The sequence below is a fragment of the Canis lupus genome, chromosome 19, assembly GCF_003254725.2.
Source record: "Canis lupus dingo isolate Sandy chromosome 19, ASM325472v2, whole genome shotgun sequence".
Classification (NCBI taxonomy): domain Eukaryota; kingdom Metazoa; phylum Chordata; class Mammalia; order Carnivora; family Canidae; genus Canis; species Canis lupus.
In genome coordinates, this window is record NC_064261.1 from 42,092,257 (window position 1) to 42,118,193 (window position 25,937).

At 33.5% G+C, this 25,937-nt stretch overlaps 1 protein-coding gene across 4 annotated transcripts in view; it reads left to right on the plus strand.

The window, feature by feature from the left end:
* Positions 1 to 25,937, plus strand: part of SPOPL (speckle type BTB/POZ protein like) — a 73,056-nt gene that overhangs the window by 40,988 nt on the left and 6,131 nt on the right. For 3 of the 4 annotated variants that reach the window (XM_025430737.3, XM_049097426.1, XM_025430742.3), the window contains exons 2-10: positions 7,154 to 7,290; positions 7,475 to 7,596; positions 7,833 to 7,984; positions 10,097 to 10,224; positions 16,042 to 16,219; positions 16,300 to 16,355; positions 17,744 to 17,866; positions 24,617 to 24,759; positions 24,851 to 24,904. In XM_025430737.3, the coding sequence (XP_025286522.1) occupies positions 7,213 to 7,290; positions 7,475 to 7,596; positions 7,833 to 7,984; positions 10,097 to 10,224; positions 16,042 to 16,219; positions 16,300 to 16,355; positions 17,744 to 17,866; positions 24,617 to 24,759; positions 24,851 to 24,904 (1,034 nt within the window). In that variant the 5' untranslated portion in view covers positions 7,154 to 7,212. The remainder of the gene's footprint in view (positions 1 to 7,153; positions 7,291 to 7,474; positions 7,597 to 7,832; positions 7,985 to 10,096; positions 10,225 to 16,041; positions 16,220 to 16,299; positions 16,356 to 17,743; positions 17,867 to 24,616; positions 24,760 to 24,850; positions 24,905 to 25,937) is intronic. The other variant, XM_049097427.1, reaches the window with a different exon arrangement.

Consider the following 25,937-nt stretch of genomic DNA (forward strand, 5'->3'; position numbering starts at 1 on the left):
TCTCCTTTGTATGTCAGTGTGTTTAATAGTGTCCCACATTTCTCTAAGTCTCTGTTCATCTCTTTTATGTCTAGAGTGTCTACTCTCTTGATTTTTGTGCAAGTGTAATAATTCCTCTCCCAATTCATATCTACTGTATATGAATATAGCCCCATATGTGAAATTTTAATATTAGTTATAGTACTTTTCAACTCCAGAATTTCTTTTTTGTGCATATGTAACTTTTGACTCTTTACTGATGTTCTGTATTTAAATCCACTTCCTTTAGTTGTTTAGGAATATTTATTTACAGTGGCTACTTTGAAGATTTTGTCTCTTAAAGTCAACATCTTCTTGCAACTGGTTTCTGTTATTTCTGTTATCTCCTTTTTTCTTGTTATATGAGCCATACTTTCTTCTTAACACATCTCATAATTTTTGTTAAAAACTGGACATGTTTATATAATGTAAAAATTCTTGGAGCTGGTTTTTCCCTTCTAGTGCATGCTACTGTATCTCACTTATTTATTTAGTGTCTGGCTGGATTATTTTAGTGGAGTCTGCATTCCTCTTCTACCCCCACATCCCCTTACACAGACACACACACACACACACACACACACACACCAGAATGTTAACCTTTGGACGTTTCTCCTGAAGGGGCACAACCTTGAGTTTTCCTACAATTACGCTGGGATGACTGGTTTTGGCAGGGCTCTTTTAGGCTCTCTCTTCCTGACCACATATAGCTGTCAATGTCCCCTAATCTAGTGCTAATTACACTTTCATTTTCAACAGTACACTCAGGCATTAATTGCTACACAGACTAATCAAATTTGAATTCCTTTGGAAGGATAGTTTTAAAGTCAGTGCTACAGGTTTGTTCTGACTCTAGGAGGCCTACTTCTGCCTACCTCCCTTTCTTGTTCTCTCTGGCAAACCAGCCAGCCAGCCAAACCTGTGGCTTAGTCTTTATGTCTAGTCATTCCTCCAGTCTCCTGGTTGCCTTTCACCAGGACCTCCATTGCTTTTCAGAGCACTTTTGTTCATTCCCTTGCAAAGTCAGTATTTCTCAGGGAAGAGATTTGAAGCTATATGTTTTATGGCTCCATTCACCATCCCACAGGGCGTATCTCCAGATCAGAGCTTGAGTATGTAATGGGGACAGTGATGCATTTCTCACCCGATATCTCTGCTCTAGGATCTGAGCAGTTGGTGGAATGGGGGTGGGAGGGTACCCTCATGTCTTCTTGGGTTGGCTCTCCCAGTGTGGAACCCTCACTTTAGAAGCTGGAACAATAGCAGCCATTGCTCTAGCAGCTTTATGCAAAGGTAGAGTCTATATTCCATCAGTGTGTATTGCATCGAAGGAGAGAGCCCCCCACTCCTCACACATACTTCTTGGCCACATCTATCTAGTACCTTAGCTTTAGCAATAGGTAGCTGGAGGCAGGATGAGAAATGTTGACATCCTAACTTTCCTAATAAGAGAGACCCCTGAGCCCACTGGGGAAAGAGGGAGGGAGCCCTGTGCTTTTGGCTGTGCCAGTCTGTAGTGGAGTTTCTTGCCTTCCTGAGCTAGGAGAAAGAGATCAGGCAGGTAGGTCCTGGTACAAACATCACAAACTCTTACCTTTCTTACAGTCCCTAGTAGATTTTCTTGAGTACATCTTTCTTCATTTGTTCTTTGTCCCCAGGACGATTTCCAAAACTACAACAAATGGTTGTAGTTTTGAAATTTTTACTGGAGAGCAAATCTGTGGAGTTCCTCAAGTTGTCATGCTTCGAAGTTTTTTGTTTTTTTTTTTTTCTTTTTTTTTTTTTTTTTCAGTCTCTACTGATTATAGGTCTGTTCTGATTTTCTATTTGCTTTTGAGTCAGTGTTTTTTCTTTTTCTTTTTTTCTTTTTTTTTTTTTAGGAATGTGTCCATTTCCTCTAGGTTAGTGTGATTTCAGTCTTAAGATTTATTAGAGGCTGGTTTTATGCCCTAGCATATGGTATAACTGGAGACTGTTCCATGTGCACTTAAAAAGAATATATATTCTGTTGATAGGTGTCTGTAGTTTTAGTTTTTTTTTTAAATGCTCTCCAAGTTCTCTGTTTTTGTGTTTATTATTCCTGATCTGTGCATTGTTGAGTCAGTTATTGATACCTTCAGCCATTACTATAGAATTGTATATATCTCCCATTCTGTTAGTTTTTGCTTAATATAGTTTGGATCCTGTTGTTTGGTGCATATATGTTTATAGTTGTTTTTTCTTGATCATTTTATCAATATGTATGTCTTTCTCTGTGTCTTATAACAATTTTGAGTGATGTCTGCTTTGGTTATTTGTATATCTTTTCCCATCTTTTCATTTTCAACTTATTTTTGCCTTTCATAAATACATGGAAACCACTTCTAGCCTTGCAGCCGATGCTCTCTGTTAGGACATTCCTTAGGCAGGCTGTTTAGAACTCTGCCTTAGTTCTCACTTTCACTACGGAAGCTCTGAAGCATATGAAACAAAGGCAGGCTCTAGAGCTGATCCTTCAGGGAATTAGAGCCTAGATAAAGCATACAACCACAATTCTTTTAGAAAAGTCTGTGTAGGTCCCTCTGGTACCAGCAGCCTGTACCAGGAATATGGGCTGATGTCTTCATTGTTGCTGCTGAACTAGGGAGGGGCCATGGTTATATGTATGCTAAAACGTACTCCCTGAAAATTAGCAGCTACATTCTTCATCATCCATTCCTGATTTTAAGTTTTCATTTGATTCCAGAGTTCCAGAAAAGTTTTTGCCAGCCTATTCATTGCTTTTTGTGAAGGGATGGAGTTTTGGAGTTCCTCACTTTGATACTTTTAGTGACATCTGTGTACATATACTTTATTATATCATCTGTGAGCTTCTATCTATATAGTTGAGAGATTCACAAGTGTTTAATAATGTGATGAAATTCGTTGGTATGATAATAAATTCAGGATACAGATAACTTCTAGTAGGGAGAGGAGATTTAATGGCGAGAGGGCACACAAGGATAGTGGGAAGATGGTTCCATGACATTTTTGAACATTTGAAATTCTTTATAATTTATGGAGTTATGTATATGTCTATGACAAACATATGAACACTAATTTGGCACTCAAACATTTTGTTAAGGTAGGAAATTATGTGTTTATTTCAGTAACAAGTCTTGTTTCCCTTTAATAAGTAAAACTGGGAAACCCTACTTAAAATTTTTAAAATCCTATGTAGAATATGGAAGAAACCTTTACTTTACTTCTTAATATGTGTCGATTATCTTTCATTATTCTCCAAATCTTATTTTAGTTTTGCTCTCTCTTTCTGCAAGCTTTTCTGTAAGAACAAGATTAGGAAGTCCTGAATGTCCTGGATGTAGTTGATAGTCTACTATTCTTTTTTCTTTTTTTCTTTCTTTTTTTTTTTTTTTGTAGAGAAGGAAAAAAATAAAATACTGGAAAAAGCATTGAAATGGACTTTGGGAGTTCTTTTTCTTTCTTCTAATATTTAACAATATAAACTTGGAAAATTTATTTCTCTAGTCCATTTCTCTCCTCTTGGTCCACATTTATAAAATGAGACTTGGGCTAGATAGGTTTGGGCTGTTTCAGCTCTGTAATATCAGAAGGGACAGCTGATTCCATGGAAAAAAGTATATATAGACTTTGGAGCTGGTTAAATTCGTTGTGTTCAACCACTTTCTGGTTATCTACAGTCTAAAGCTTTCTAACCTATCTGATCATTTTGTCATGGTTAAGATGGGATTATTACCACACATCTCATAGAATTGTTGAAGAATAATACACAAGATACATAATGTCTTGTGAGCACTCACCAGTAGTCTGCTTACCAGAATTCTCCATATCCCATTACATAACTGCATCATTTGCAGATGTAGTTGGGAAAAGACCAAAAATCTTTGTAGCCTTTTATTTAGTTGGCTTTTATATATGAATTATGTTTATGTTGTGAGTTATACTTGAGAGTAGTAACTTTTGTAGAGGCATTAAAGAACTTTGTAGTATTTACTCCTATGGTTAAAAGAATTATTTATTTTATTAATGTTAAATTAGTTGGTGTCTTAAGAAAATTAAAAATTAACATTAGTGTTTAACTGAACACCTCAATATCTACTACTTGGAAAGTAATACATGCGTGTATGTTTTCTGTGGGTTCATATGGTGTGCAAGTAACTTTTCTATTTTTAAAAATGACTTAAATATCTTTATATAAACAAAAATGAGAAAATCTCACCACCTAGAGATAACCTCTATTAATATTTAGGTGTATATCTTATCCATGTTGCAACTGCAGTGCGAAAGTGCAACTCAGTGCATCTATGTGCCAGTCTGTTCTTTTCATGCATCCATACTTGTATTAATTCTATATCCTATTTATAAAAGATCTTTTTAGGCATACTCTTTATATATGTGTGTGTGTGGGTGTGGGTGTGGGTGTGTATATATATATATATATAAATATATGTATATTATATATATATATTATATATTTTTAAATGTATTCTATTATTTGAAAGTATACTCACATACAACAGATCTTGAATACTTTCCCTGTCATTAAGAAAATCTAATACTCTTAATGGTTGTGAAGTTCTACATGTAGATCACAAAATGTACTTTATTTATACTTAATTATGCTTTTCCAGGGCTGTAATACCAGGGGCACCTGAGTGGCTCAGACTGTAACACTGCTGCCTTTGGCCCTGGTCATGATCCTGGGGTCCTGGGACTAAGCCCAGGTGGCAGACTTCTTGCTCAGCAGGAGGCCTGCTGCGCTCTCTCCCTCTGCCCCTCTCCCTGTTTGTGTGTACACGCTTTCTCTTTCTCTCTCACAAATCTTGAAAAAAAATTAAAAGACTTAACTAGTAAATGTTTGCCTTTGCAGTTTTGCTGACTATGGAGATTAATGATTTAAAATAATCTTTGACTATACTATAGTTTAAAAAATTGTATGTGGGGTTTCTTTGGTATTTCATTGATTACAAATGAGATTAAATTTTTTCTTTTCATTTGAATTGCTGATATATCTCACTATTTTTCTGAATGCTTTTTGAAATTATTCTTACTTGCCAGAAATTATATTAATTATTCTCTTGGCCATCAAATAATGCCACAGGTATTTTCATACTTTATATTTCATGTTTTCATTTGACTTTTGTCACAGTGCTCTGAGAACTTTTTTTTTATATTTCTATTCAGTTTTAAAACATTTTGGTTTATTATAATGTTCAGAGGTATAAAAATCAGAACTTCCATCATGATGGAAGTTTTTGTCTCTATTTCTGCTTTTGATTCATTTGGCTGGCTGGAAAATAACTTGGGTGAATCTGTCCCTTTGCCAAATTGCTGTGGAGGTGGTTTACATATTTTACAAATCTGGAAATAAATTTTTGCTGCTTTAAACATGAATAAAAACATAATATAGCATAGAATCCTTTTGCTACAGTTCTTTTTCCCTTAGAACTCTATAGTAATTATCCTGTTATCCTCAGGCCTTTAAAAATGAAAACAGGGCCATAGTGAAACAAACACATGTATACCTTTTAACATTTTTTTCTCATTTTGAATTTCACAGAAATATATCTCAGTGGTAGTTTTATTATTTCTGGTGCAGATTTTTTAATATGTTTCTTCATTTGTACTTTTAAATTTTTTCATAACTTTCATAGGTCATTTTGTTTCTATGCATCTTTCCGATAGCTTTCTTCAGTCTTTAGTTTCTTGTTTCATACTATAGTTCCATTGTTTTAGACACAGAACAAATATATGAATTTTGGATGATATGCCTATGTCTGAAAGCAATCTTAAAACATCTCTGCCCACACCCCTGCAAACTAACACTACTTGTGTCCTCTTGGGTTTCACTTTTCTTTTATAGACTTTCCAAGTTAGAAAGTATCATCCTCTGGTCACTAATGTCCTGGCCAGGTTATGCTGAATTAATTATGTGTCCAAATGGATGTAGTATAAGAATAGCTCACTAGGAGGAAATTTTATGGTAAGTACATATTATCTAGTAGGGGGCACTCTGACAGGAACAAAATCTTTGAAACCTGTTTGTCTGAGATAGAGGTACACTTGTGGAAATCTAAGTAATTCTTCATATAAAATATTGCTTATTAGTTCCCACTCTGTGTTTTGGGCAAGGCTTTGACAGATGAGTAATATTCAGGACTGTTCTAACTTTGCAACCTTTTTGATTTTTGTGAATATATCAGAGGATCAAGGTGCATCAGATATTAGTTGACCTTTGAACACATGGGTTTGAACTGTGCAGTTCCACTTATACACAAATTTTTTTTCCAATAAATACAGTAAGTGCATTTTATTTGTAACTTTTCTTTTTTAAATATTTCATTTATTTGTTTATTCATGAGAGGCAGAAAGAGAGGGAGAAACATAGGCAGAGGGAGAAGCAGGCCTCTCACAGGGACCCCGATGCAGGACTCAATCCCAGAATCCTGGGATCACGCCCTGAGCAAAGACAGATGCTCAACCGCTAAGCCACCCAGGCATAACCCTGTAACTTTCTTAATAACGTTTTCTTTTCTCTAGTTTACTTTATTATAAGACTACACTTTATTATAAGACTACAGTATATTATAATATGTATATATTATCCATGTATACAAAATACATGTTGTATACATGTGTACAAAATATGTGTTAATCAGCTGTTACATTAACAATAAGGCTTCTGGTCCACAGTAGGCTATTAGTAAAGTTTCTGGGGAGTCAGAAGTTATATGTGGATTTTTGACTGCTGGAGGTTCAGTGCTCCTAATCTCAACCTTGTTCAAAGCTCAATTGTAACTGTTGTCAGTGAGCTTCCATGTTATCTTATGATTTTATGTTTATACTCTTACTATTAAGCTATCAATGATTAACCTTACTATTAAGTGTTATTTTTGGTTTGTGATATTTTGATAAGTATACCTTTATGAAATAATGTCTATAAGCATTAAGTTTGTTTAGATTTTAAATGTTCTGTCACAAATGGTTATGATTTTTTCTTAATTATTAAAGTAACAAAATCCTTGCATGTTCCCTCATAATCGAATTTGGGAAACTAATCGTTTTATGACTGTTTACTTTTGATTCAGTCACTTAAATTTTTCGCTCAGTAAGTTAAACTTTTTTTTCTTTGCAGTAAAGCATTCATCTGTGTGGGATTTTGTATAAATCTTGGAAGACTGCAATAAAGTGGCAATGTCTCGGGAACCTAGCCCACCTCTCCCTGGAGATATGTCTACTGGTCCTATAGCAGAAAGCTGGTGTTATACACAGGTACATGCTGTTAAAAGTGCCTTACTTAATGTCACTTAAAAATTTTGTAGTCTTTTGAAAATATTGTAAAGCATTTTGTTATAGTTATTCCAAGTATTAGGAAAGTGGGTCAGGAGATTTTTAACATATGACAAGTTAAAAGCAAAAAGTCCTCATTGTAAAAGTGGTCTTCTGAATCTCATAGGTTAAAGTAGTGAAATTTTCCTACATGTGGACCATCAATAACTTCAGTTTTTGTCGAGAGGAGATGGGTGAAGTGTTAAAAAGTTCAACATTCTCATCCAGCCCCAGTGACAAAATGAAATGGTAAGATTTTTGTTTTTGAAATTATCTTCAGCTACTTTATGATTTTGTTATTGTTTCTTAATAGATATTAGTCTAATTTTATATTAGATTTTTAATAAGTTCCTAATAGTATAGAGAATTATAAAGAACTAGAGATATTGATAGTATTTGTGATATTATTTAATAACTAATTTTATTTTTCTCTTGAATGTTTTAAATTTTATATTCCTCCATATGAGCCTATTGTTTTATTTTAGGTGCCTGAGGGTAAATCCAAAGGGATTAGATGATGAAAGTAAAGACTACTTGTCCTTATATTTGCTTTTAGTCAGCTGTCCAAAAAGTGAAGTTCGAGCAAAATTCAAATTTTCCCTTCTAAACGCTAAAAGGGAAGAAACAAAAGCAATGGGTAAGTGAATTGGAGTAAAGAAGTTTCTCAGTAACTACATGTTAACTTATGTACTTTTACCTAGAAAAGGATATTTTTCCCCCACTGAAATCTGTTTAACCTAAAATATGCTATGTGGCCATTGTTTATTTTTAAATGGAGTTATGGTTGTTTTACTAAAGCTTAGATTTCAGCATGGACTAGTGCTTGGCATGTAATAAGCATTGTAAAAGATTTTGTTAAGTAAATATATAAATATAAAAAACAAAACAAAATCTTAGTCATAAGACATGCAACATTTGTTAAAAGTAATATTAAAATTTTACTTTTTCATGTCCTAAAATGATACTTGTTGCTTAGAAAAATAGTTGCTTTTAGGGCAAGGTGCCTAGTTCAATTCCTGGCAAATACAATTGTGGTCAGGAAATAATTCCCCTTTGCTGTTTTTGCCAGCTAACAGAATCTGTGGAACAATATAAAAGTTTGAATGTTCTGGTATTTTGTCACTAGAATTTTTTTGAGCAGTAGACTGAACACTGACCAAAGAAATCAATTTTTCTGTCTCCGGGTCTATTACATTCATTTCAAGCTTCACATATATAGCCAGCTGAAATGATGTTGCCTAAAGCTTCATAATAGAAGAGCATTGTGAAAATGTACAGTATGCATAGTAGGAAAATATATCATGAACTGTCACATTAAATTTTAAGTGATTTCTAGAAGTAAATCACAGAATCAAGTAATATCATTACAAAAAAATTTCCTCCGAATAGTTTTAAATAATATTTTTTATTGTCAAAGTAATACATAGTTTCACATATTTTCCTGGTATCTGACATTTATGGTAGTGAAGTATCTTAGTTTAAGCTGCTATAATAAAGTACCATAGACCAGATTGCTTATAAACAACAGACATTGGTTTCTAACAGATCTGACACCTGAGAGTTCATGATCAGAGAGAGTGTCAACATGGTGAAGTTCTGGTGAAGGCCCTCTTCTGGATTGTAGGCTGCTGACTTCTTACTGTGTCTTTACATGGCTGATTGAACTAGGAAGCTTTGTGGAGTCTCTTTTAATTGAGCACTAATGACATTCATGAGGGATACACTCTTCACGAACTCCTCTAATTCCAATCACTGACCTCTTAATGCCATCACATTGAGGGATAGGATTTCCACATGAGAATTTTGAGGGGCTACTAGCATTCCATAATGTGGAGTCTTCAATTAGATTTATTACTACTGGTTTTTCACCTCCAGTTAATTCTTTGTATAATAGATTGTAAATACTTTCTGTTGAGGATTTCGTTTATTTTATATAATACACAGTCCTACAGTATGTTAGGCATTTGAAACATGCACCTTAGACATTATTACTACTCGTTTTTCACCTCCAGTTAATTCTTTGTATAATAGATCGTAAATACTTTCTGTTGAGGATTTCGTTTATTTTATATAATATGCAGTCCTACAGTATGTTAGGCATTTGAAACATGTACCTTAGACATTATTGATAAAGTCTTTTACAAATAATACTAAAACCAGATGGTTAGACTTTTATGAAAGTTGTTTTTAGGGGTGATGGAATTATGTCCAAAGATCTAGGAGTGATAAGAGACTTTAGCTTTTTTACCAGTTTATGGATATTTCTCCAGGTCAATAAAACTTAAATTAGTGGGATAGATGCCCCCAAGAAAGTTAAAGAATGCCCTGGTGATTTAGAGTGTACATTTTTAAAGTAGAAGCAAGAAATGAGGTGTGTGTTTCTAATCACGTTCTGATGAGGAGTATGCCTAGGCCAGTATATTCTGTTCCTCCTTCTTTACTCAAGGGCTTGCATTGTTAGAAAGATCTTTCTTCTTCAGGAGATTTAATATGGCTTTTCTTTTACTTAAGAGATCCAGAAATCTAAAAGTGAGTTCATTGATGGTGGCCAAAAATTGAATCGTGCTGTGAAACAATCTTGTCCTACCTGATATAACTCTTAAGACATTTCATGTATGAATACATGTATCTATTATTTTTATGATGGGCATATTGGCCAAGTTTTATGTTTGAGGTTTCATTTAACTGTGTTATCATTAACATTCTTAGATGATTTTTTAATTTAAACTTCTATTCTGTTTTCCACCAGAAAGCCAAAGAGCATATCGATTTGTACAAGGGAAAGACTGGGGTTTTAAAAAATTCATTCGAAGGGATTTTTTACTTGATGAAGCTAATGGTCTTTTACCAGATGACAAGCTTACATTATTTTGTGAGGTGGGTACATTTTTTATTTCAAGGAACCCCAAAGTTTTATTTCATGATAAAACAGAAATATAAAATAGAATGATATTGGGTATACTTTTTTTTTAAATTGGGTAATTTGGGTATGCTTTTAAAATTAAGTAACTGGTATAATAAGGTTTCATTTGTAAATGTTTTATCAGTAAAACTAGATTGTCATAGAAATCAATATAGTAAGTAGCCCATTCTGAAAAATATGCCTTGTCTATAGCTATAAGTTATATATGATAGTTAAACTACCACGTACTAAATACTTCTTCTTCTTAGGGAGACTATGGATGTATATGTCTTTATATGAAAATTTCTAAGTATCTTCTTCATCCTGAGTAATTCTAACGTAGATGTTCATTATTTTTTGTTATATTCAGGTTGACCATTTTAAACATGATTAGTAGTGTATCAGTTTGAATACGTACTGAAATATGTACATACGTACATAATGAGAGTGCCTGAAAAGATTGGGAAGCTTTTTGTTTATTCAGACAATTGAGTTCATTTAATTAAACTGATGTTATTGGCATTATAAGCAATAGCATCCCAAATTTTTATTAAGATTTGCCCATGCCTGTTCACTAACTTCTGAGGTATATTTATTTGTATAAAATGTCATATTTTAACAGTTACCAGCATAGCCCCTGTAATAATTTACGCTTAAGATTTTTCTTAATTTAAGGCTGGAATTTGCTATATCATCATTATCATTTCATGGTTTTATCTATACAAAATGTCGTGATTCCTCTTTGGAGTGAATTCAAGGATTATATTATGTTACCAATATACTTATAGAGAATATACACCAGTAACATAGTTTTATCAAAATGTTTAAGGTATGTTGGCAAATTGAACACCAATAAAAAATAAATTTATTATTAAAAAAAATGTTTAAGGTAGTTGATAATTTTCATAAGAATATTAATTGAAAGGTTATGATCAAGTACACTCATTGTTAGATTTCAGTAAGTTATTGTAGACCAACGAGTGTCTTGGAAGTATGGTATCTTTAACTGCTACTAAATTAGCTTTAATCTCCTTATAGAAAATATGTAGAATTTCTTGACAACGTTATAAACTAATTGTACATTTTTATGCTGTCAGAAAAATAATTGAAATGTGGCTCTAGAGACTAATGCAAATATAGTGTATCTTATTTTCACTTAGACAAGTTAAATGAACTGTAGGATGAATTTGTTATGAATATAATTATTTGGTTGGTTAAAGCACATACCACAGATGTCTTCAGCAGAGTTTATCATTAAACAATTTGTAAAACAAATACTAAAGCATTTGTTGCCAATAGACATATTCAGAGTAGTATTTTAAATAAATACAGGTTATTTGAAAATTTTAGCATCCTTAATGTAGACTCTTCCAGAATTTTAGCAGATATCTTAAATCTTCGAATTTAAAGTACCTTAAAAAGCTATATAATCCAGTTTCAAAAATTTACTGCAGTTTAAAGTCTTTATATAAACAAACACTTTAAGAAAAAATAATTTTTTTTTTTAGAATTAAAGTAGTGTCTCTATTTTCCTGAGCATATTACATTGGAACCTAGTCAACCAAGAAATTCAGAATGAAGGCTGAAATTAAGATCTTTTTTCAAAACATGTTTTTGAAGTTCTGTTTTTTATCCATGCTATTGACCTCCTAAAAATATAACCCACCATGCCTTACAGTTTAAGTTGGCATTGATCAGATTTAGTTTTGGATAGTTGTAATATATATCTTTTTACAGATGTAGAGACTTCTACCCTGGGCACCGTATTTAGCATTGGTGGGCAAAAGTACTTTGAACAAACAGTCCTCATGCCCTCCACCATTTCTTCCATACCTCTCATTGATGCCCTTCCTTCTACAGCACCTCCAGCACTGCTTGCAGAAGAGGAGGAAGCATTGCACTGCTCTACCTAAAGAACTGCCTCCTCCCCCTCCCCTGCAAGTGGTGCTGTAGACAGGTAAGGCAGTTTGGTGCTACCCTTTTTCTGCAAGACATAACTTCATCTTGCAAGTTCCATACTGTGAATCAAATAGCCAGAGGTAGATATTTCTAGCAGTGTAAAGAGCTCTGCCCCTTGTCTCCTTCCCAAAGAGATTCAGAAGACAGGAATTGAGGAATATGTTTGAAAAAAAGAAAACTGTTTAGATGAATTCATCTTTTAAAATCTAACAGAGTTTAAATCCTCTCATAATCTATAAACACATACTATTATTCCCTTATTGCAGAAGATTATACATATATAGGTAAAATACATGCACATATTGAGTTTTTCATAAAGTTAATTCATTTAGAGGGATACACCTTTTTTCCCATCGTATTTTTTGTTGTTGTTGCTAAGATATCACTTCTGTTTTAAAATACTTGTGATAATAGATGAGGTTAGATTTTATTCTTTAAAAAGCCCTGTTATGGCAAAATGAAAAGTTGACAGCCCTGTTTCTGTCAATCAAATTTTTAAGAAGAATGCCTATCTATGACAATCAAAAAGTCTAAAACCCACTATTTTAGAGGATGATGTGCAGTTGGACTATTGAAAGTTTCTCACTGTGGAGCCACTGTGAGGGATGGTTATATAGTTGATTAGAGTGGCAAAATTTGTACCACTATGAACCATTGTAAATCCTTAGTTTTTAAAACTCATTTGGAGAATTAAGATTTTTTAAAACTAGAAACAGTAGTCACCTCAGTTCACATTAATAGGAAACCCAGATTTCTGGGGTAGTCACAACTGATTAGAATTTACACATGTGTATGAGGTTTCACTTTCCAGCATTTGTCAATTTTGAATATTGTACCTTTGCCTTTTTATTTTGAAAGAACAATTTAACCATAGGAAAGAATCTCAGACTTTTTTCTGAATTTTTTACTCTAGGTTCCATTCAGTAAGAATTTTGATTACCTATACTTGAATATGTGCTAGAAAAAATGAAAAATTTACCCGTTTTTTAATTATAGGTATCAGGAACATAATCAGATTTTATTCCATATTAATTTTTAATTAGATCATTAATTTTGCTATATAAACAGTCCTTTGAATACACCGTGAAGTATGAAATGTTAAAGTTAAAATTTGTGGTCGAAAAAAAATAAAAAATAAAATAAAATTTGTGGTCGCCATGATAATACTGTGTAGTTGTATATGTCAGTAATACAGCTTCTTCTGAATTATGATTACATATACAAAATAAAAATATAACATCATCAAGATCTATGCCTGATAAAAATGGCTTTATTTTTTAATCATTTTGTTTCTTCTTTCACCTGATTTTGGCCAAATTTTTACAGTTAATGTATTATTTTGAGTTAGGATAATAATAAAATTTTAAAAATATTTTCCTAAATTAAATATGTTGTCACATTTTAATGATTTGACTGCATGTTTTATGCAGATACTTGAACTGATCCACTTCCTACTGTCTAGAAATTTTTAAAAGCAGTGCTTCATAGGAAGAAATAAATATTGTCTATGATTAAAAAAAAGTGATCTCTAAATAAACCCTGCATATCAATACCAGCATTTTTAAAGTATTAAATTATAATGGATGGTGTAACAGGGCAATCAGATAAGAATTAGTGGAAGCTTTTTTTCTTTTTTGTAGTCATTTAAAAATAATTTGGACAATTAAATTAATAGAACCTTTATTGCTTTATTTATTTATTTATTTATTAATGTGCTTATTTATGTAAGCCCTTTCTTGGCTCCTATATTTAGAAAATCATCTTACAAGACTGTTGGGATAAATCCTGTTTTGAACCATGGTTACGTTAAAGTAGTACCACTGATTTTAAAAGATACCCAAAGAAGTATTTATGTAGTAGAAATATGGGCTAAAAAAAGGGGGGGGGGAATCTGAGAATTATAGGTCTAGTCTTCCTTGGATACTGATTGCCAGTGTCATTGACACATTAGTTACCTTCTTTGATCTTCCTTTGAAATCTTTTTATAAAATAAAGTGATTGGATTAGATGATTTTCTTTATATGTATTATTCCAAATAGTTAATAATGCAAGTTGGAAAAACAAAGTGGTTAATAAAGACATCCTTAGAAAAATGAAAAATTTCATTTTTCTTTAGAAGTATCCATTCATTCCCATGAAATACTGGTTTATACATCAGGATGAAGGAGAACTTCCTGAGATTTAATGTTCTCCAGATTTTTTACAGTGGACCATTATTATGCTTTCTGTGTTAGCATGGTAGTAGTTTGGTCCAGTTTATCCATTTCCAAGTTAGATTTTCTACATAGTTTACTATATTGACATGTGTCCTTATTTATGCCTACTTTTATTTAATAAATGCCTTATGAAATGTTTTTTAGTGAATAGTTACTGCTATATAACATGACCACAAAGCTAAGAAGCTTAAAACAGTAGGTAGCTAATACATAGCACTAATAATGGTTCATTTACTCTGAAATATTTGCTTTACTAGTTGAGTAGTATTTTCTTCAGTTTATTAAATGTAGTATGAAGTTTCTAATATTAATGACATACTCTTTCTTAAAAGTGGTGCACAAGACTTAGTGGTTATAAGACTTTACTTGGTATATAGTCACCTTTAATGAGAGAAAATTTAATCCATATTATATTGAAATCTTTATAAAGGCAGTGTTTAAATCATACTAACTTTTATTATTTCATAAACAAGAGGTCTACAAATTGAACTAAATTGTATTTGTATTCTTACTGTTGATTATTATAAAAGATTTCTATGAATTTTAATGAATGCAATTGCTTTTGTGAGAATTCTTGTACTTTACAATTTAAATCAATATTACTAGATATTTAAATCAATTTTACTAGAGTCAAAACATGGAATCATACTTAAAATACTTTCCAAATTACATATCATAGATTATAGCTTTATAACCTTTTTTAAATACCATTAAAAGTCATTATGAGTGGGATGCCATGTTTATTATATGTGTAGTAAACTTTAAATGTTGATAGGTCTGTGGTGTGAGAAAATAAAAATTAGGGAAATTTCTTCCTTCACCTCACAAAAAAAAGTCTCCTGCTTATTTGTTTGACATAATCTTGTGACTTTTATTTTCCTGAAAAATAATTGCTGTAATTACTTGAATAACCAAGCATTCCAGCCAGTCGATAAGCCATTTATTTACATTGTCACTTGAATATGATCTAGTTAGGGATGCCTGGGTGGCTCAGCGGTTAAGAGTCTGCCTTTGGCTCAGGACGTGATCCCGGATTCCCGGGATCGAGTCCCACATGGGCTCCACAGAGGGAGCCTATTTCTCTGCCCCTGTCTCTCTCTCTCTCCCTCTTTCTCTCTCTCCCTCCCTCTCCCCACCCCCCCCTCTGTGTTTCTCATGAATAAATAAAATCTTAAAAAAAAATAAAATGATCTAGTTGGAAAGTGTTTGGGTGGTTCAGTTGGTTAAGCATCTGCCTTTGACTCAGGTCATGATCCCAGGTCCTGTGATTAAGCTCCATTTCATGATCCCTGGTCAGTGGGGGAACCTGCTTCTCTCTTTCCCTCTGCCATTCTCCCTACTTGTACTCTCTGGCTCTGTCTCTCTGTCAAATAATAAAAACTTTTTAATAAAGAAAAGAAAATGATCTAGTTTGTTTCTAATTTTTTTTTGTTTCTAATTTTTTTCTATATTCTCTCCTTTAAATTGTGTCCTTAAATTTAGTTTCCAAATATTAACATTTTTGATCAGGAGTACTTTGAAATATCCAAATGATCTTAATGGTAAGAAATTTAAATACAGACTTAACTAATTATTGATACTAATTTGTAAAAGTGTTTTCTTGTCCCTTTTTATTAGGTGAGTGTGGTCCAAGATTCAGTAAATATATCAGGACATACTAATACAAATACTTTGAAGGTGCCTGAATGTCGATTAGCAGAAGACTTAGGTAATCTCTGGGAAAACACAAGATTTACAGATTGCAGTTTTTTTGTGAGAGGACAAGAATTTAAAGCTCATAAATCTGTACTTGCAGGTACTTTTAACTTTTGGGTAATATTACACATTTTTTCCATAAATCTGTGCATTAAATAATAATGCTTAATCTTGTTACAGCTCGATCCCCAGTTTTTAATGCAATGTTTGAACATGAAATGGAAGAAAGCAAAAAGGTAAACATGGTTTAAAGGCTAATATTTAATTTGTGCAAATGTAGAGTAGGGAAATGTATATTTTGAAAGTAACGGTGCATGTTCTTATTGTTACATTATGATTTTAGAAATAGATAGGAAAAGAAATAGAAAGTGGAAAAAATGTGTTTTGTAGTAGAGCAATAGATGTAGCCTAATGTGGTTGAATATTCCAAATAATAGCTATTTTGACATCCATCTGGTGGCAAAATAAATAGGTAGTTGTTATCCAAACGGATGGTTCGGGTCTATAGCTGTTTGAGAGTTCTCTGGTGAAGATGTTTATTAATCTTTTCTAGACTGTGGGTTGATTTTGTAACCCTTTTTTTTCCCAAAAACAAAAATAATGCTTACATTCTTTCTACCACTAAAATAAGATATTTATTAGATTTTTTAAATGACAAATTACATCAGTGTTACTATATATTTACTGTAATCAATATACTACCTCTTTGGTTTTCCCAAATGTTTCGCCTTCACTTGTCATTCTTGAAATGTAGTCAGATTAAAGATCAGAGATTGATTCTTTGCTGGTTGCATTACATGTGAGCTCTAACTGAATAACTCCTAAGTTTGTTTCTGTGGCTCTCCATTCTTTCTGTAAAACTAAAGGCTGCAGCACATAGCTGCTTCTTTCCTTTAGTTGTTCTGTCAGGTACTATGATTAGCCTTCTGATGACTCCACGTAAAGAGACATGAATAATGTCAAATATTATTGTCAGCAAAGGGGCAGGAAAGTGTGGTATTGTTTAGTGTTAGATGTTCAGCTTCATTGGTCCTGTGACTGAAACCAAACACAAAAATGTAGGAGTGAGAAAGGAATGACTACTCTTTGGACTTCAGTATGTATTGAGCAAAGAGGTGATGCGTCAGTAGATACTATGGCATGCCATTTTTGCAAAAGGAAGAGTTCCAAGGTAGTGGGTGTGGAATTATTTGAAGTACCTGACCCTACTTTTGCTTAAAGCTGGGAATAGCACTGGTGGTTATGGGGTCTTAGGCATTGTACTATGACCTCAGAATTCAACAAAGAAAAAGTTAATAGCTGCCTTCTTCTAAAATAGAGGTCAGAAACTGAACACACATTTTGTTTGGCATGCTTGTTTTGGTTTTTGTTGTACTCTTGAATTGAGAAATTGAGGTTTTATATGCCTACATGTTAGTGCTTCTCCTGTTAGACCTGCCTGCTTCACTTTGCCTACTTAGCTTACTGAAGATTTACTTACCTCCATTTTAAAGTAGAGTACGTGGGTGCAGATTTACTTAAATTGTCATCAAAGTTTCGCTTTGGTTCATTTGTGTGTGTGTGTGTGTGTGTGTGTGTGTGTAAGTTCTTTGAGTATAACTTTTTTTGTTGTTTTCAATATCAGAATCGAGTGGAAATAAATGATGTAGACCCTGAGGTTTTTAAAGAAATGATGAGATTCATTTACACAGGGAAAGCACCAAACCTTGACAAAATGGCTGACAACTTGTTGGCAGCTGCAGACAAAGTAAGTAATTAGGTCTTAAAAAGCTGAAAAATCTCCTCAAGCTTCATGTGTATCTAGAAAGCTATCATCAAGTGAAAACTCCAAATAACTTAAAATTGAAGTATTAATTTATACAATTTATAGATGGTTCTTGAGCATATTGGGGAAGATAATAGGAAATAAGATTTTTTGTAATGAATAAGGCATAAAAATATCTTGAGCTAGTTAGAATATATAAAATAAAAAGAAAATATTAGATTTTTTCTAATTTAATTCCCTGTATTCAGAGATTTTTTTAACATGATAGCATAGAGGAAAAAATTTTAGTTTTATAATCTTTTTTTATAATGGTGATTTCTTAAAGTTTGAGAAACAATGTAAAAATACCAGAAGAATCTCAAAGCCAGTAGTTCTCAACCATGAAAGCATATTGGGTGGCTTTTCTGAAAGTATTGATGTTCATGCCACTTTCGTCCATGTGCTTATGTGTGTGAATATGTGCATGTATATATACATATGTATGTACATATATATACATACACACACATATACACACAAACACACCGGTGGGGACAGAGTGATATTGTACTTGTTTTGTAAAATGTTATCAGTGGGGTCATTATCAGGCCAGGTATATATAGAATCTATTTTCCCTCCCAAGTTGTTATTTAAATTCCAGATATTTAATGTACAATGTAATATTAGTTTCAGATGTACAGTATAGTGATTCAGCAATTCCATAAAATACCCAGTGCTCATCACAGGTGTCCTCCTTTATTACCATCATCTAGTTAACATCCCGTGCCACCTTCCCCCTTCCCCCCACTGCCCAGTTCCCTTCTGGTAGCCATCAGTTTGTTCTCTTTAGTTAAGACTATTTTTCTCGATTTGCCTCTCTGTTTTTTTTTTTCCCCTTTACTCATTAGTTTCTTAAATTCCACATATAAGTGAGATTATTTTGATATTTGTCTTTCTCTGACTGATTTATTTCACTTAGCATAATACTCTCTAGCTTCATCCATGTCATTTCAAATGGCAAGATTTCATTTTTTTACAGCTGAGTAATACTCCATTGTACATCATAACACAACTTCATTATGCACTCATCCGTCAATGGATACAGGCTGTTGTAGACATGCTGCTATAAATATCAGGGTGCATGTATCCTTTTGAGTTAATATTTTTGTATTCTTTGGGTGCAATTGCTGGGTAATACAGTAGTTCTTTCTATTTTTAACTTTTTGAGGAACCTCCATACTGTTTTCCACAGTGGTTGCACCAGTTTTCATTCCCAACTTCAAGAGGGTTCCCCTTTCTCCATATCCTCACCAACACCTCCTTTATTATGTTGATTTTAGCTATTCTGACAAGTATGAAGTGATATCTCATTGTAGTTTTGATTTGCATTTCCCTGATGAAAATGATGTTGAGCATCTTTTCATGTGTATGTTGGCCGTTGGAGTGTCTTTGAAAAAATGTCTATCCATGTCTTCTTCCAATTCTTAAATTGGATTATTCTTTTTGAGGTATTGAGTTTTATAAGTTCTTCATATGTTTAAGATATTAAACCTTTACTGGATATATCATTTCCAGATATCTTCTCCTGTTTCATAGGTTGCCTTTTAGTTTTGTGGATTGGTTCATTTGCTATGCAGAAGATTTTTATTTTGATGAAGTCCCAATAGTTTATTTTTGCTTTTGTTTACCTTGTATTAGGAGACATGCAGAAAGAAGTTGGTGTGGCCAAATGTTATTGCTGGTGTTCTTTTAGCATTTTTATGGTTTGTAATACAACTTAAGTCCAGAATTGTGATGCCTCCAGTTTTGCGTTTCTTTTTCAAGATTGCTTTGGTTTCAGGGTCTTTTGTGGTTCCATACAAATTTTATGATTGTTTATTCCAGCCCTGTGAAAAATGCTTTTGATAATTTTGATAGGGATTTCATTAAATATGTAGATTACTTTGGATAACATAGACATTTTAAACAATATTTGTTCTTCCAATCCATGAGCATAGAATGCCTTTCCATTTCTTGCTCATCTTTTTTTTCCATCAGTGTTTTATATTTTTCAGAGTACAGATCTTTCACCTCTTTTGTTATTAGGTATATTCCTAAGTATCTTACTGTTTTTGGTGCAGTTGTAAATGACATGGATTCCTTAATTTCTCTTTCTGCTGCTTCATGATTAGTGTTTAGAAATAAATGGAAGAGATTTCTGTACAGTGATTTTGTATCCTGAGACTTCACTGAATTCATGTACAACTTCTAGCAGTTTCTTGGTGGAGCCTTTCAGATTTTTTATTGTCTTCTGCAAATAGGGAAAGTTTTACTACTTCTTGCTAGTTTGGACTCCTTTTATTTCTTTTTATTGTCTGATTGCTGTGGCTAGGACTATGTATATTGAATTAAAATGGTGAGAGTAGACATCCTTGTCTTATTACTGACCTCAGAGGAAAGACTCAGTTTTTCCCCAATGAGAATGATATTAGCTGTGGGTTTTTCATATGTGGCCTTTATGTGTTGAGATATGTTCCCACTAAACCTACTTTGTTGAGGGTTTTTAATCATGAATGGATGTTTTACTTTGTCAAATGCATTTCCTGCATGTGTTGAAATGATCACATGGTTCTTAGCCTTTCTTTTATTAATTTGATCTGTCACATTGATTGATTTATGAATACTGAGCCAACCACCTTGGTAGCCCAGGAATAAATCTTACTTGATTGTGGTGAATGATTTTCTTTTTTATTGTATTGTTGGATTCAGTGTGCAGTATTTTGTTCATCAGGGATATTGGCCTGTAGTTCTCCTTTTTAGTGGTATCTTTATCCGGTTTTGGTATCAGGATAATGCTGGCCTCATAGAATGAGTTTGGAAGTTTTCCTTCCTTTCCTATTTTTTGGGATAGTTTGAGAAGAATAGGTATTAAAGATGGCCTGTGAAGCCATCTGACCCTGGACTTCTCTTTGTTAGGAGTTCTTTGATTACTGATTGAATTTCTTTGCTGGTTATCAGTCTGTTCAAGTTTTCTATTTCTTCCTGTTTTAGTTTGGCAGTTTATATGTTTCTGGGAACTTACCCATTTTTCCTAGATTGGCCAATTTGTTGGGCATATAGTTTTTCATGATACTCTCTTAAAATTGTTTGTATTTCCATGACATCAATTGTTATTTCTCCTCTCACTTTGCGATTTTATTTGAGTTCTTTCCCTTTTCTTTTTAGGAAGTCTGGCTAGAGATTTATCAATTCCATTAATTTTCCCCAGTTTCTGGTTTCATTGATTTGTTCTCTTGTTTTTTTTTTTTGTTTTTTTTTTTTAAGTTTCTGTATCATTTATTTCTTCCTTAATCTTTATTATTTCCTTCCTTCTGGCTTTAGGCTTGCTCTGTTGTTTACTCTATCTAGCTCCTTTAGGTGAAAAGTTAGATTGAGATTTTTTTTTGCTTTTCAAGGTAGGTCTGGATTGCTATATACTTCCCTCTTAAGACTGCTTTTGCTGCATCCCAAAGGTTTTAGACCAGTGTTTTCACTTTCATTTGTTTTTGTTTTTCTTTTTTAAATTTCTTCTTTGATTTCTTGGTTGACCCATCATTGTTTAATAGCATGTTGTTTAGCCTCCTTGTATTTGTGGTCTTTCCAGTTTTTTCTTGTGGTTGACTTGTAGTTTCATTGCATTGTGGTCAGAAAGGATGCATGGTATGATTTCAGATTTTTTTGTTCTTGTTAAGGCCTAATTTGTGTAGCCTAATTTGTCGTTATTCTGGAGAATGTCCTGTGTGCACTTGAGAAGTGCCTGGCCCTGCCATATTATGGGCAGGGGTTTGTGCTGGTTTCCTGGGGGAAGGAAGGACCTGCTGTTTGGGACTCATCAAAGCTTAACTGAGAAGCATGATCCTGGAGAGTGCAAGGGAGTAGGGCTTGATGTTAACAAGTAAGGCACCCAGTATTGGTGCTGTGCTGTCTCTGTGTTTATGCTGAGGGGTGGAGGATTTAGCCGACACTGGCTAGCTCCTATGTTCTAGGAGAGGTGTCTATGAATGCTGCCTCTTGGGGATGCTCTCAGAGAAGAGCAAATACTCTTACCCAGGTGTGTCCAAGTCGTAGTTCAGATTGCTGTTTTCACACAGCCTGTGCCTAGGTTGTTGTCTGCCTTCCGTCCAGGAAGGAGCAGGACAGTAACCTCCAAACTCTATCCTGGCCAAGCCCACGGACCGTTAAAATCTGTGTACTGTAGGAAGTCATGAATTTCAGCTCCTCTCATTTTGCAAGCCAGTATTTTTGTGGAAACATTCCCCTTTGCATTATCCTGTGTGCTCCTCTATTCTCACCCTTCTCCATAAACACAGCTCCCTCCCCTCCATAGCACCCACCAGCCATTTCTCCCCTAAACCATATCTCCACGTTCCTCCCTTTATCCATGTGGCCTCTTCTCTCCCTTATGTGGAGTTTGTTCTGTCAGTCTTCCAGTCTATTTCTAGCGTATTTAGGATGAGTCTAATTATGTAGTTGTGTTCCTGGGACAAGAGGAGCCTAGAGTCCTCCTATTCCACTGCCATCTTTCTCCTAAGCTGGCATCTACTAATTTCTGACAAATGTACATGAACCTGTAACTATCTCAATAAAAATTTAAATTAAAAATGACATTTGCAATAGCATCAAAAATATTAAATATATAGGCATAAATCTGTCAAAAGATCAAAACTAACCTGTTAATTATAACATATTGGTACGTGAAATTCAGGTACTACCTAAATAAATGGAGAGAAATTTGGGGGTGCCTGGGTGGCTCAGTCAGTTAAGCAGCTGCCATTGGCTCAGATCATGATCTCAGGGTCCTGGGATCAAGCCCCTCCTTAGCCTCCCTCTCAGCAAGGGGTCTGCCTCTCCCTCTCCCTCTCCCTCTTCCCCTCTTCTCTCTCTCTCAAATAAATAAATAGAATCTTTAAAAAATTAATTTATGGACTAGTATTCTTAATATTGTTAAATTTCAGTTTTTAAAATTCATTAGTAGAGCCAGCATGTCCCTTACAGAATTTTTATTTTGCTTTCTGACAAGTGGATTTGAAAATTTATGTGCAAGTGCAAGAACCTAGAACAGCCAGATAACTTTGAAAAAGATCAAAATGGAGTACTAGAACTGACTGCATGGTAACAAGACTTATAAAGCTTCATTTAAGACCATGTTGATTGGTGACAAGAGAAACAATTTATTGGAACAGAATGGAAAGTATAGAAACAATCTATCATATATGTGGATATCTAATTTGATAAAGTGAAAAGACAATTAAGTGAAGAAGGGATAGTCTTTTCAACAAGTGGTGTTGGAACAGTTGGATACCTGAATGCCTGAAAAAAAGTGAACTTTTTATATGAACTTCAAGCCAAATAAAAAAGTAATGCAAAAGGGATTGTAAACCTAAAATCTAAAACTTCTAAGAGAAAACATAGTCTTCGCAGTCTTGTGTTTGGCAAAGACTTCTTAGCTATTGGCACCAGAAAACAACAAACACAGAAAAGAAAAATGGATAAATTAGACTTATGTAAGTTTTAAAAACTTCAGGAAAACACAGGAGAATGAAAACAGTAACCACAAACTAGGAGAAAATACTTTGCAAAGCATATATCCAATGAGCAGCTTTTATTCAGAATATATCTGCTAGAGGGCTTTTTTTTTTAAAGGGCTTTTTAAAAAAGATTATTTATTAGAGAGAGAGAAAAAACACTTGCATAAGGAGAGGGAAGGGCAGAGGGAGATGAGGAGAATCTCAAGCAGACTCTTCACTGAGCAAGGAGCTTGACATAGCACTTGATCTCATGACTCTGAGATCATGACCTTACCCAAAAGCACGAGTTGGCTGTTTAACTGACTGTGGCACCCAGGTGCCCCTGCTGAAGGACTTTTGTATTCAATCTATATAAAGAACTGTCAGGAATTAATTATAAGAAAACAATCTTTTCTTCTAAAAATAGAGAAAATACTTGAACAAACACTTCCTGAACTAATGTCAGTTAACTACATCAAAAGTTGCTCAACATCATTAATTATTATGGGGAATATAAATTAAAACCATATGAGATATTTCTATATGCATACTGTAAGCTGAAATTACAAAGACCATATTAAGTATGGTCAAGGATGTGAAAGCATATCAGAGGTGTCGCTTGGGGTAGCACAAGAGGGGAGAATTATAGATAGGAAGAAACTTTTGGGGATAATGAATATGTTCAGTGTCATGATTTAACAATACCATATAGTATAAACTTATCAAAATATAAACTAAATATGTGCAGTTTGTTGTATATCAATTTTACTTTTAATAAAGCTGCTAGAGCTGTCATAATAACTGTTTATCAAAGTGCTTTGTTCAGTTTTAGAATTTATTCAAGATTGAGCAGTGGCAGTATACAGTGTACTGGCTGATACACTTTGGCATTTAATAGAGAATAGAAATTCACTCATTAAGAGTATTGAACAAGAAGAGTTTTTTAAAAGAATTAAAACCCTGATTTTAAAATTGACAGTATGTATTTTGCACAAATTGAGATTTCCTAAAGAAAATTGCTCTTTATCTTGAATTCATCATTTGTATCTCCTTAATATTAGGTTAAAATAACTTTAAGACTTTTTTAACTTTCAGTTCAGAGTGTAGTGTACTTTAACTTTATTCTCTAAGTTACAGATATCAAGTATTTTGTAAGTTACAAGTACCAGGTATTTAAAACTTGGTAGTTTGAGTAAATGTTTAATTGTTATGTTTTCCTTTTGGATAGTATGCACTGGAACGGCTGAAGGTCATGTGTGAAGAAGCTTTGTGTAGTAACCTCTCAGTAGAAAATGTTGCTGATACCCTTGTCCTTGCAGATTTGCACAGTGCAGAACAGTTGAAAGCACAAGCCATAGACTTTATTAATAGGTAAGCTATATGCCTGTATTTCAGTGGACTGACACTTTCAACATTTTTTTCACCGGACTTTTTTTTAAGTGTGTTTAAATCTTCAATGCAGGTGCAGTGTACTTCGACAGCTTGGGTGTAAAGATGGGAAAAACTGGAACAGCAAGTAAGATGACATCAGTTTCTGACTTAAAGTTGATCTGCATACATGAAATTAAGTGTTTGCATAGCCTTTTGCTCATCTGCAATAAGTATGAATCCAGATATTAGTTATATGAAACTGCCAATAATTTTAAAAAATAATAATTTGACTTAGTGGATTCTTGAGGCTATGCTCCCTTGTAGATCAGCTTTTAATGTGAACTGGGATGGACATTTTAATTTCTTAAGCACATATGCTCATAGTATATAGCTGAGTCCAGGTATTTCAATGGCTACCGGGGATCTTTTCCCTGCCCCTTCAGTAAGCATTTCTAAAAATGTGGGAAATACTCATTTTATCCTCTGAGGAGTGTTCCCTCCAGATTTGCCTAGAAAGTCTTTTCATTTGAATCCTCACCCACTGCTTCTTAAGTTAACCAAGTACCTTGAATCACATGGTATTTTAGATGAGCTGCCTAATGTTTCCAAATGGTAGCATTTTGTTCTTTCCTTTCCCTGGTAAAACTGTAAGAGGTATGGTAGTTGTTACATCTTCCTAAGCCTGGGCCTTCTGAATGTGAACTACTAAAACTTAATTATTCCCTTCTTATGTTTTCTTCTCACATTTTTGGAGTGATTTGTCTACTTTTCATAATTTTTCAAAATCAGAAGGTGAAGACTTGATAGTGTCAAGATTTTGTACCTGCTTTTGATTGGTTTTTTGCCTTGTAAATCCTTCAATTCCATTTTCACACATTATCAAAAGGTGATATAAGTAAAAAAAAAAAAAAAAGTTAGAGACAATAAAAGGAGCGTTGACCTAATTACTTCCCATTGTTATCTGTTTTTATCTATATGATATTGGTTAACTCTGAACTATTATGAATTTGTAAATTCTGTTTTCACAAAGTAGGCATTAGTGACTATACTTTCAAGTTATTGGTTGTTTTTATATTGGTTAGTGTATGATAATACATTATCATCCTGGAATATGATCCTAAAAATCCATTTGAATTTAAAATATAGTTTATTAGCAGTAAATGATAATTATATGATTC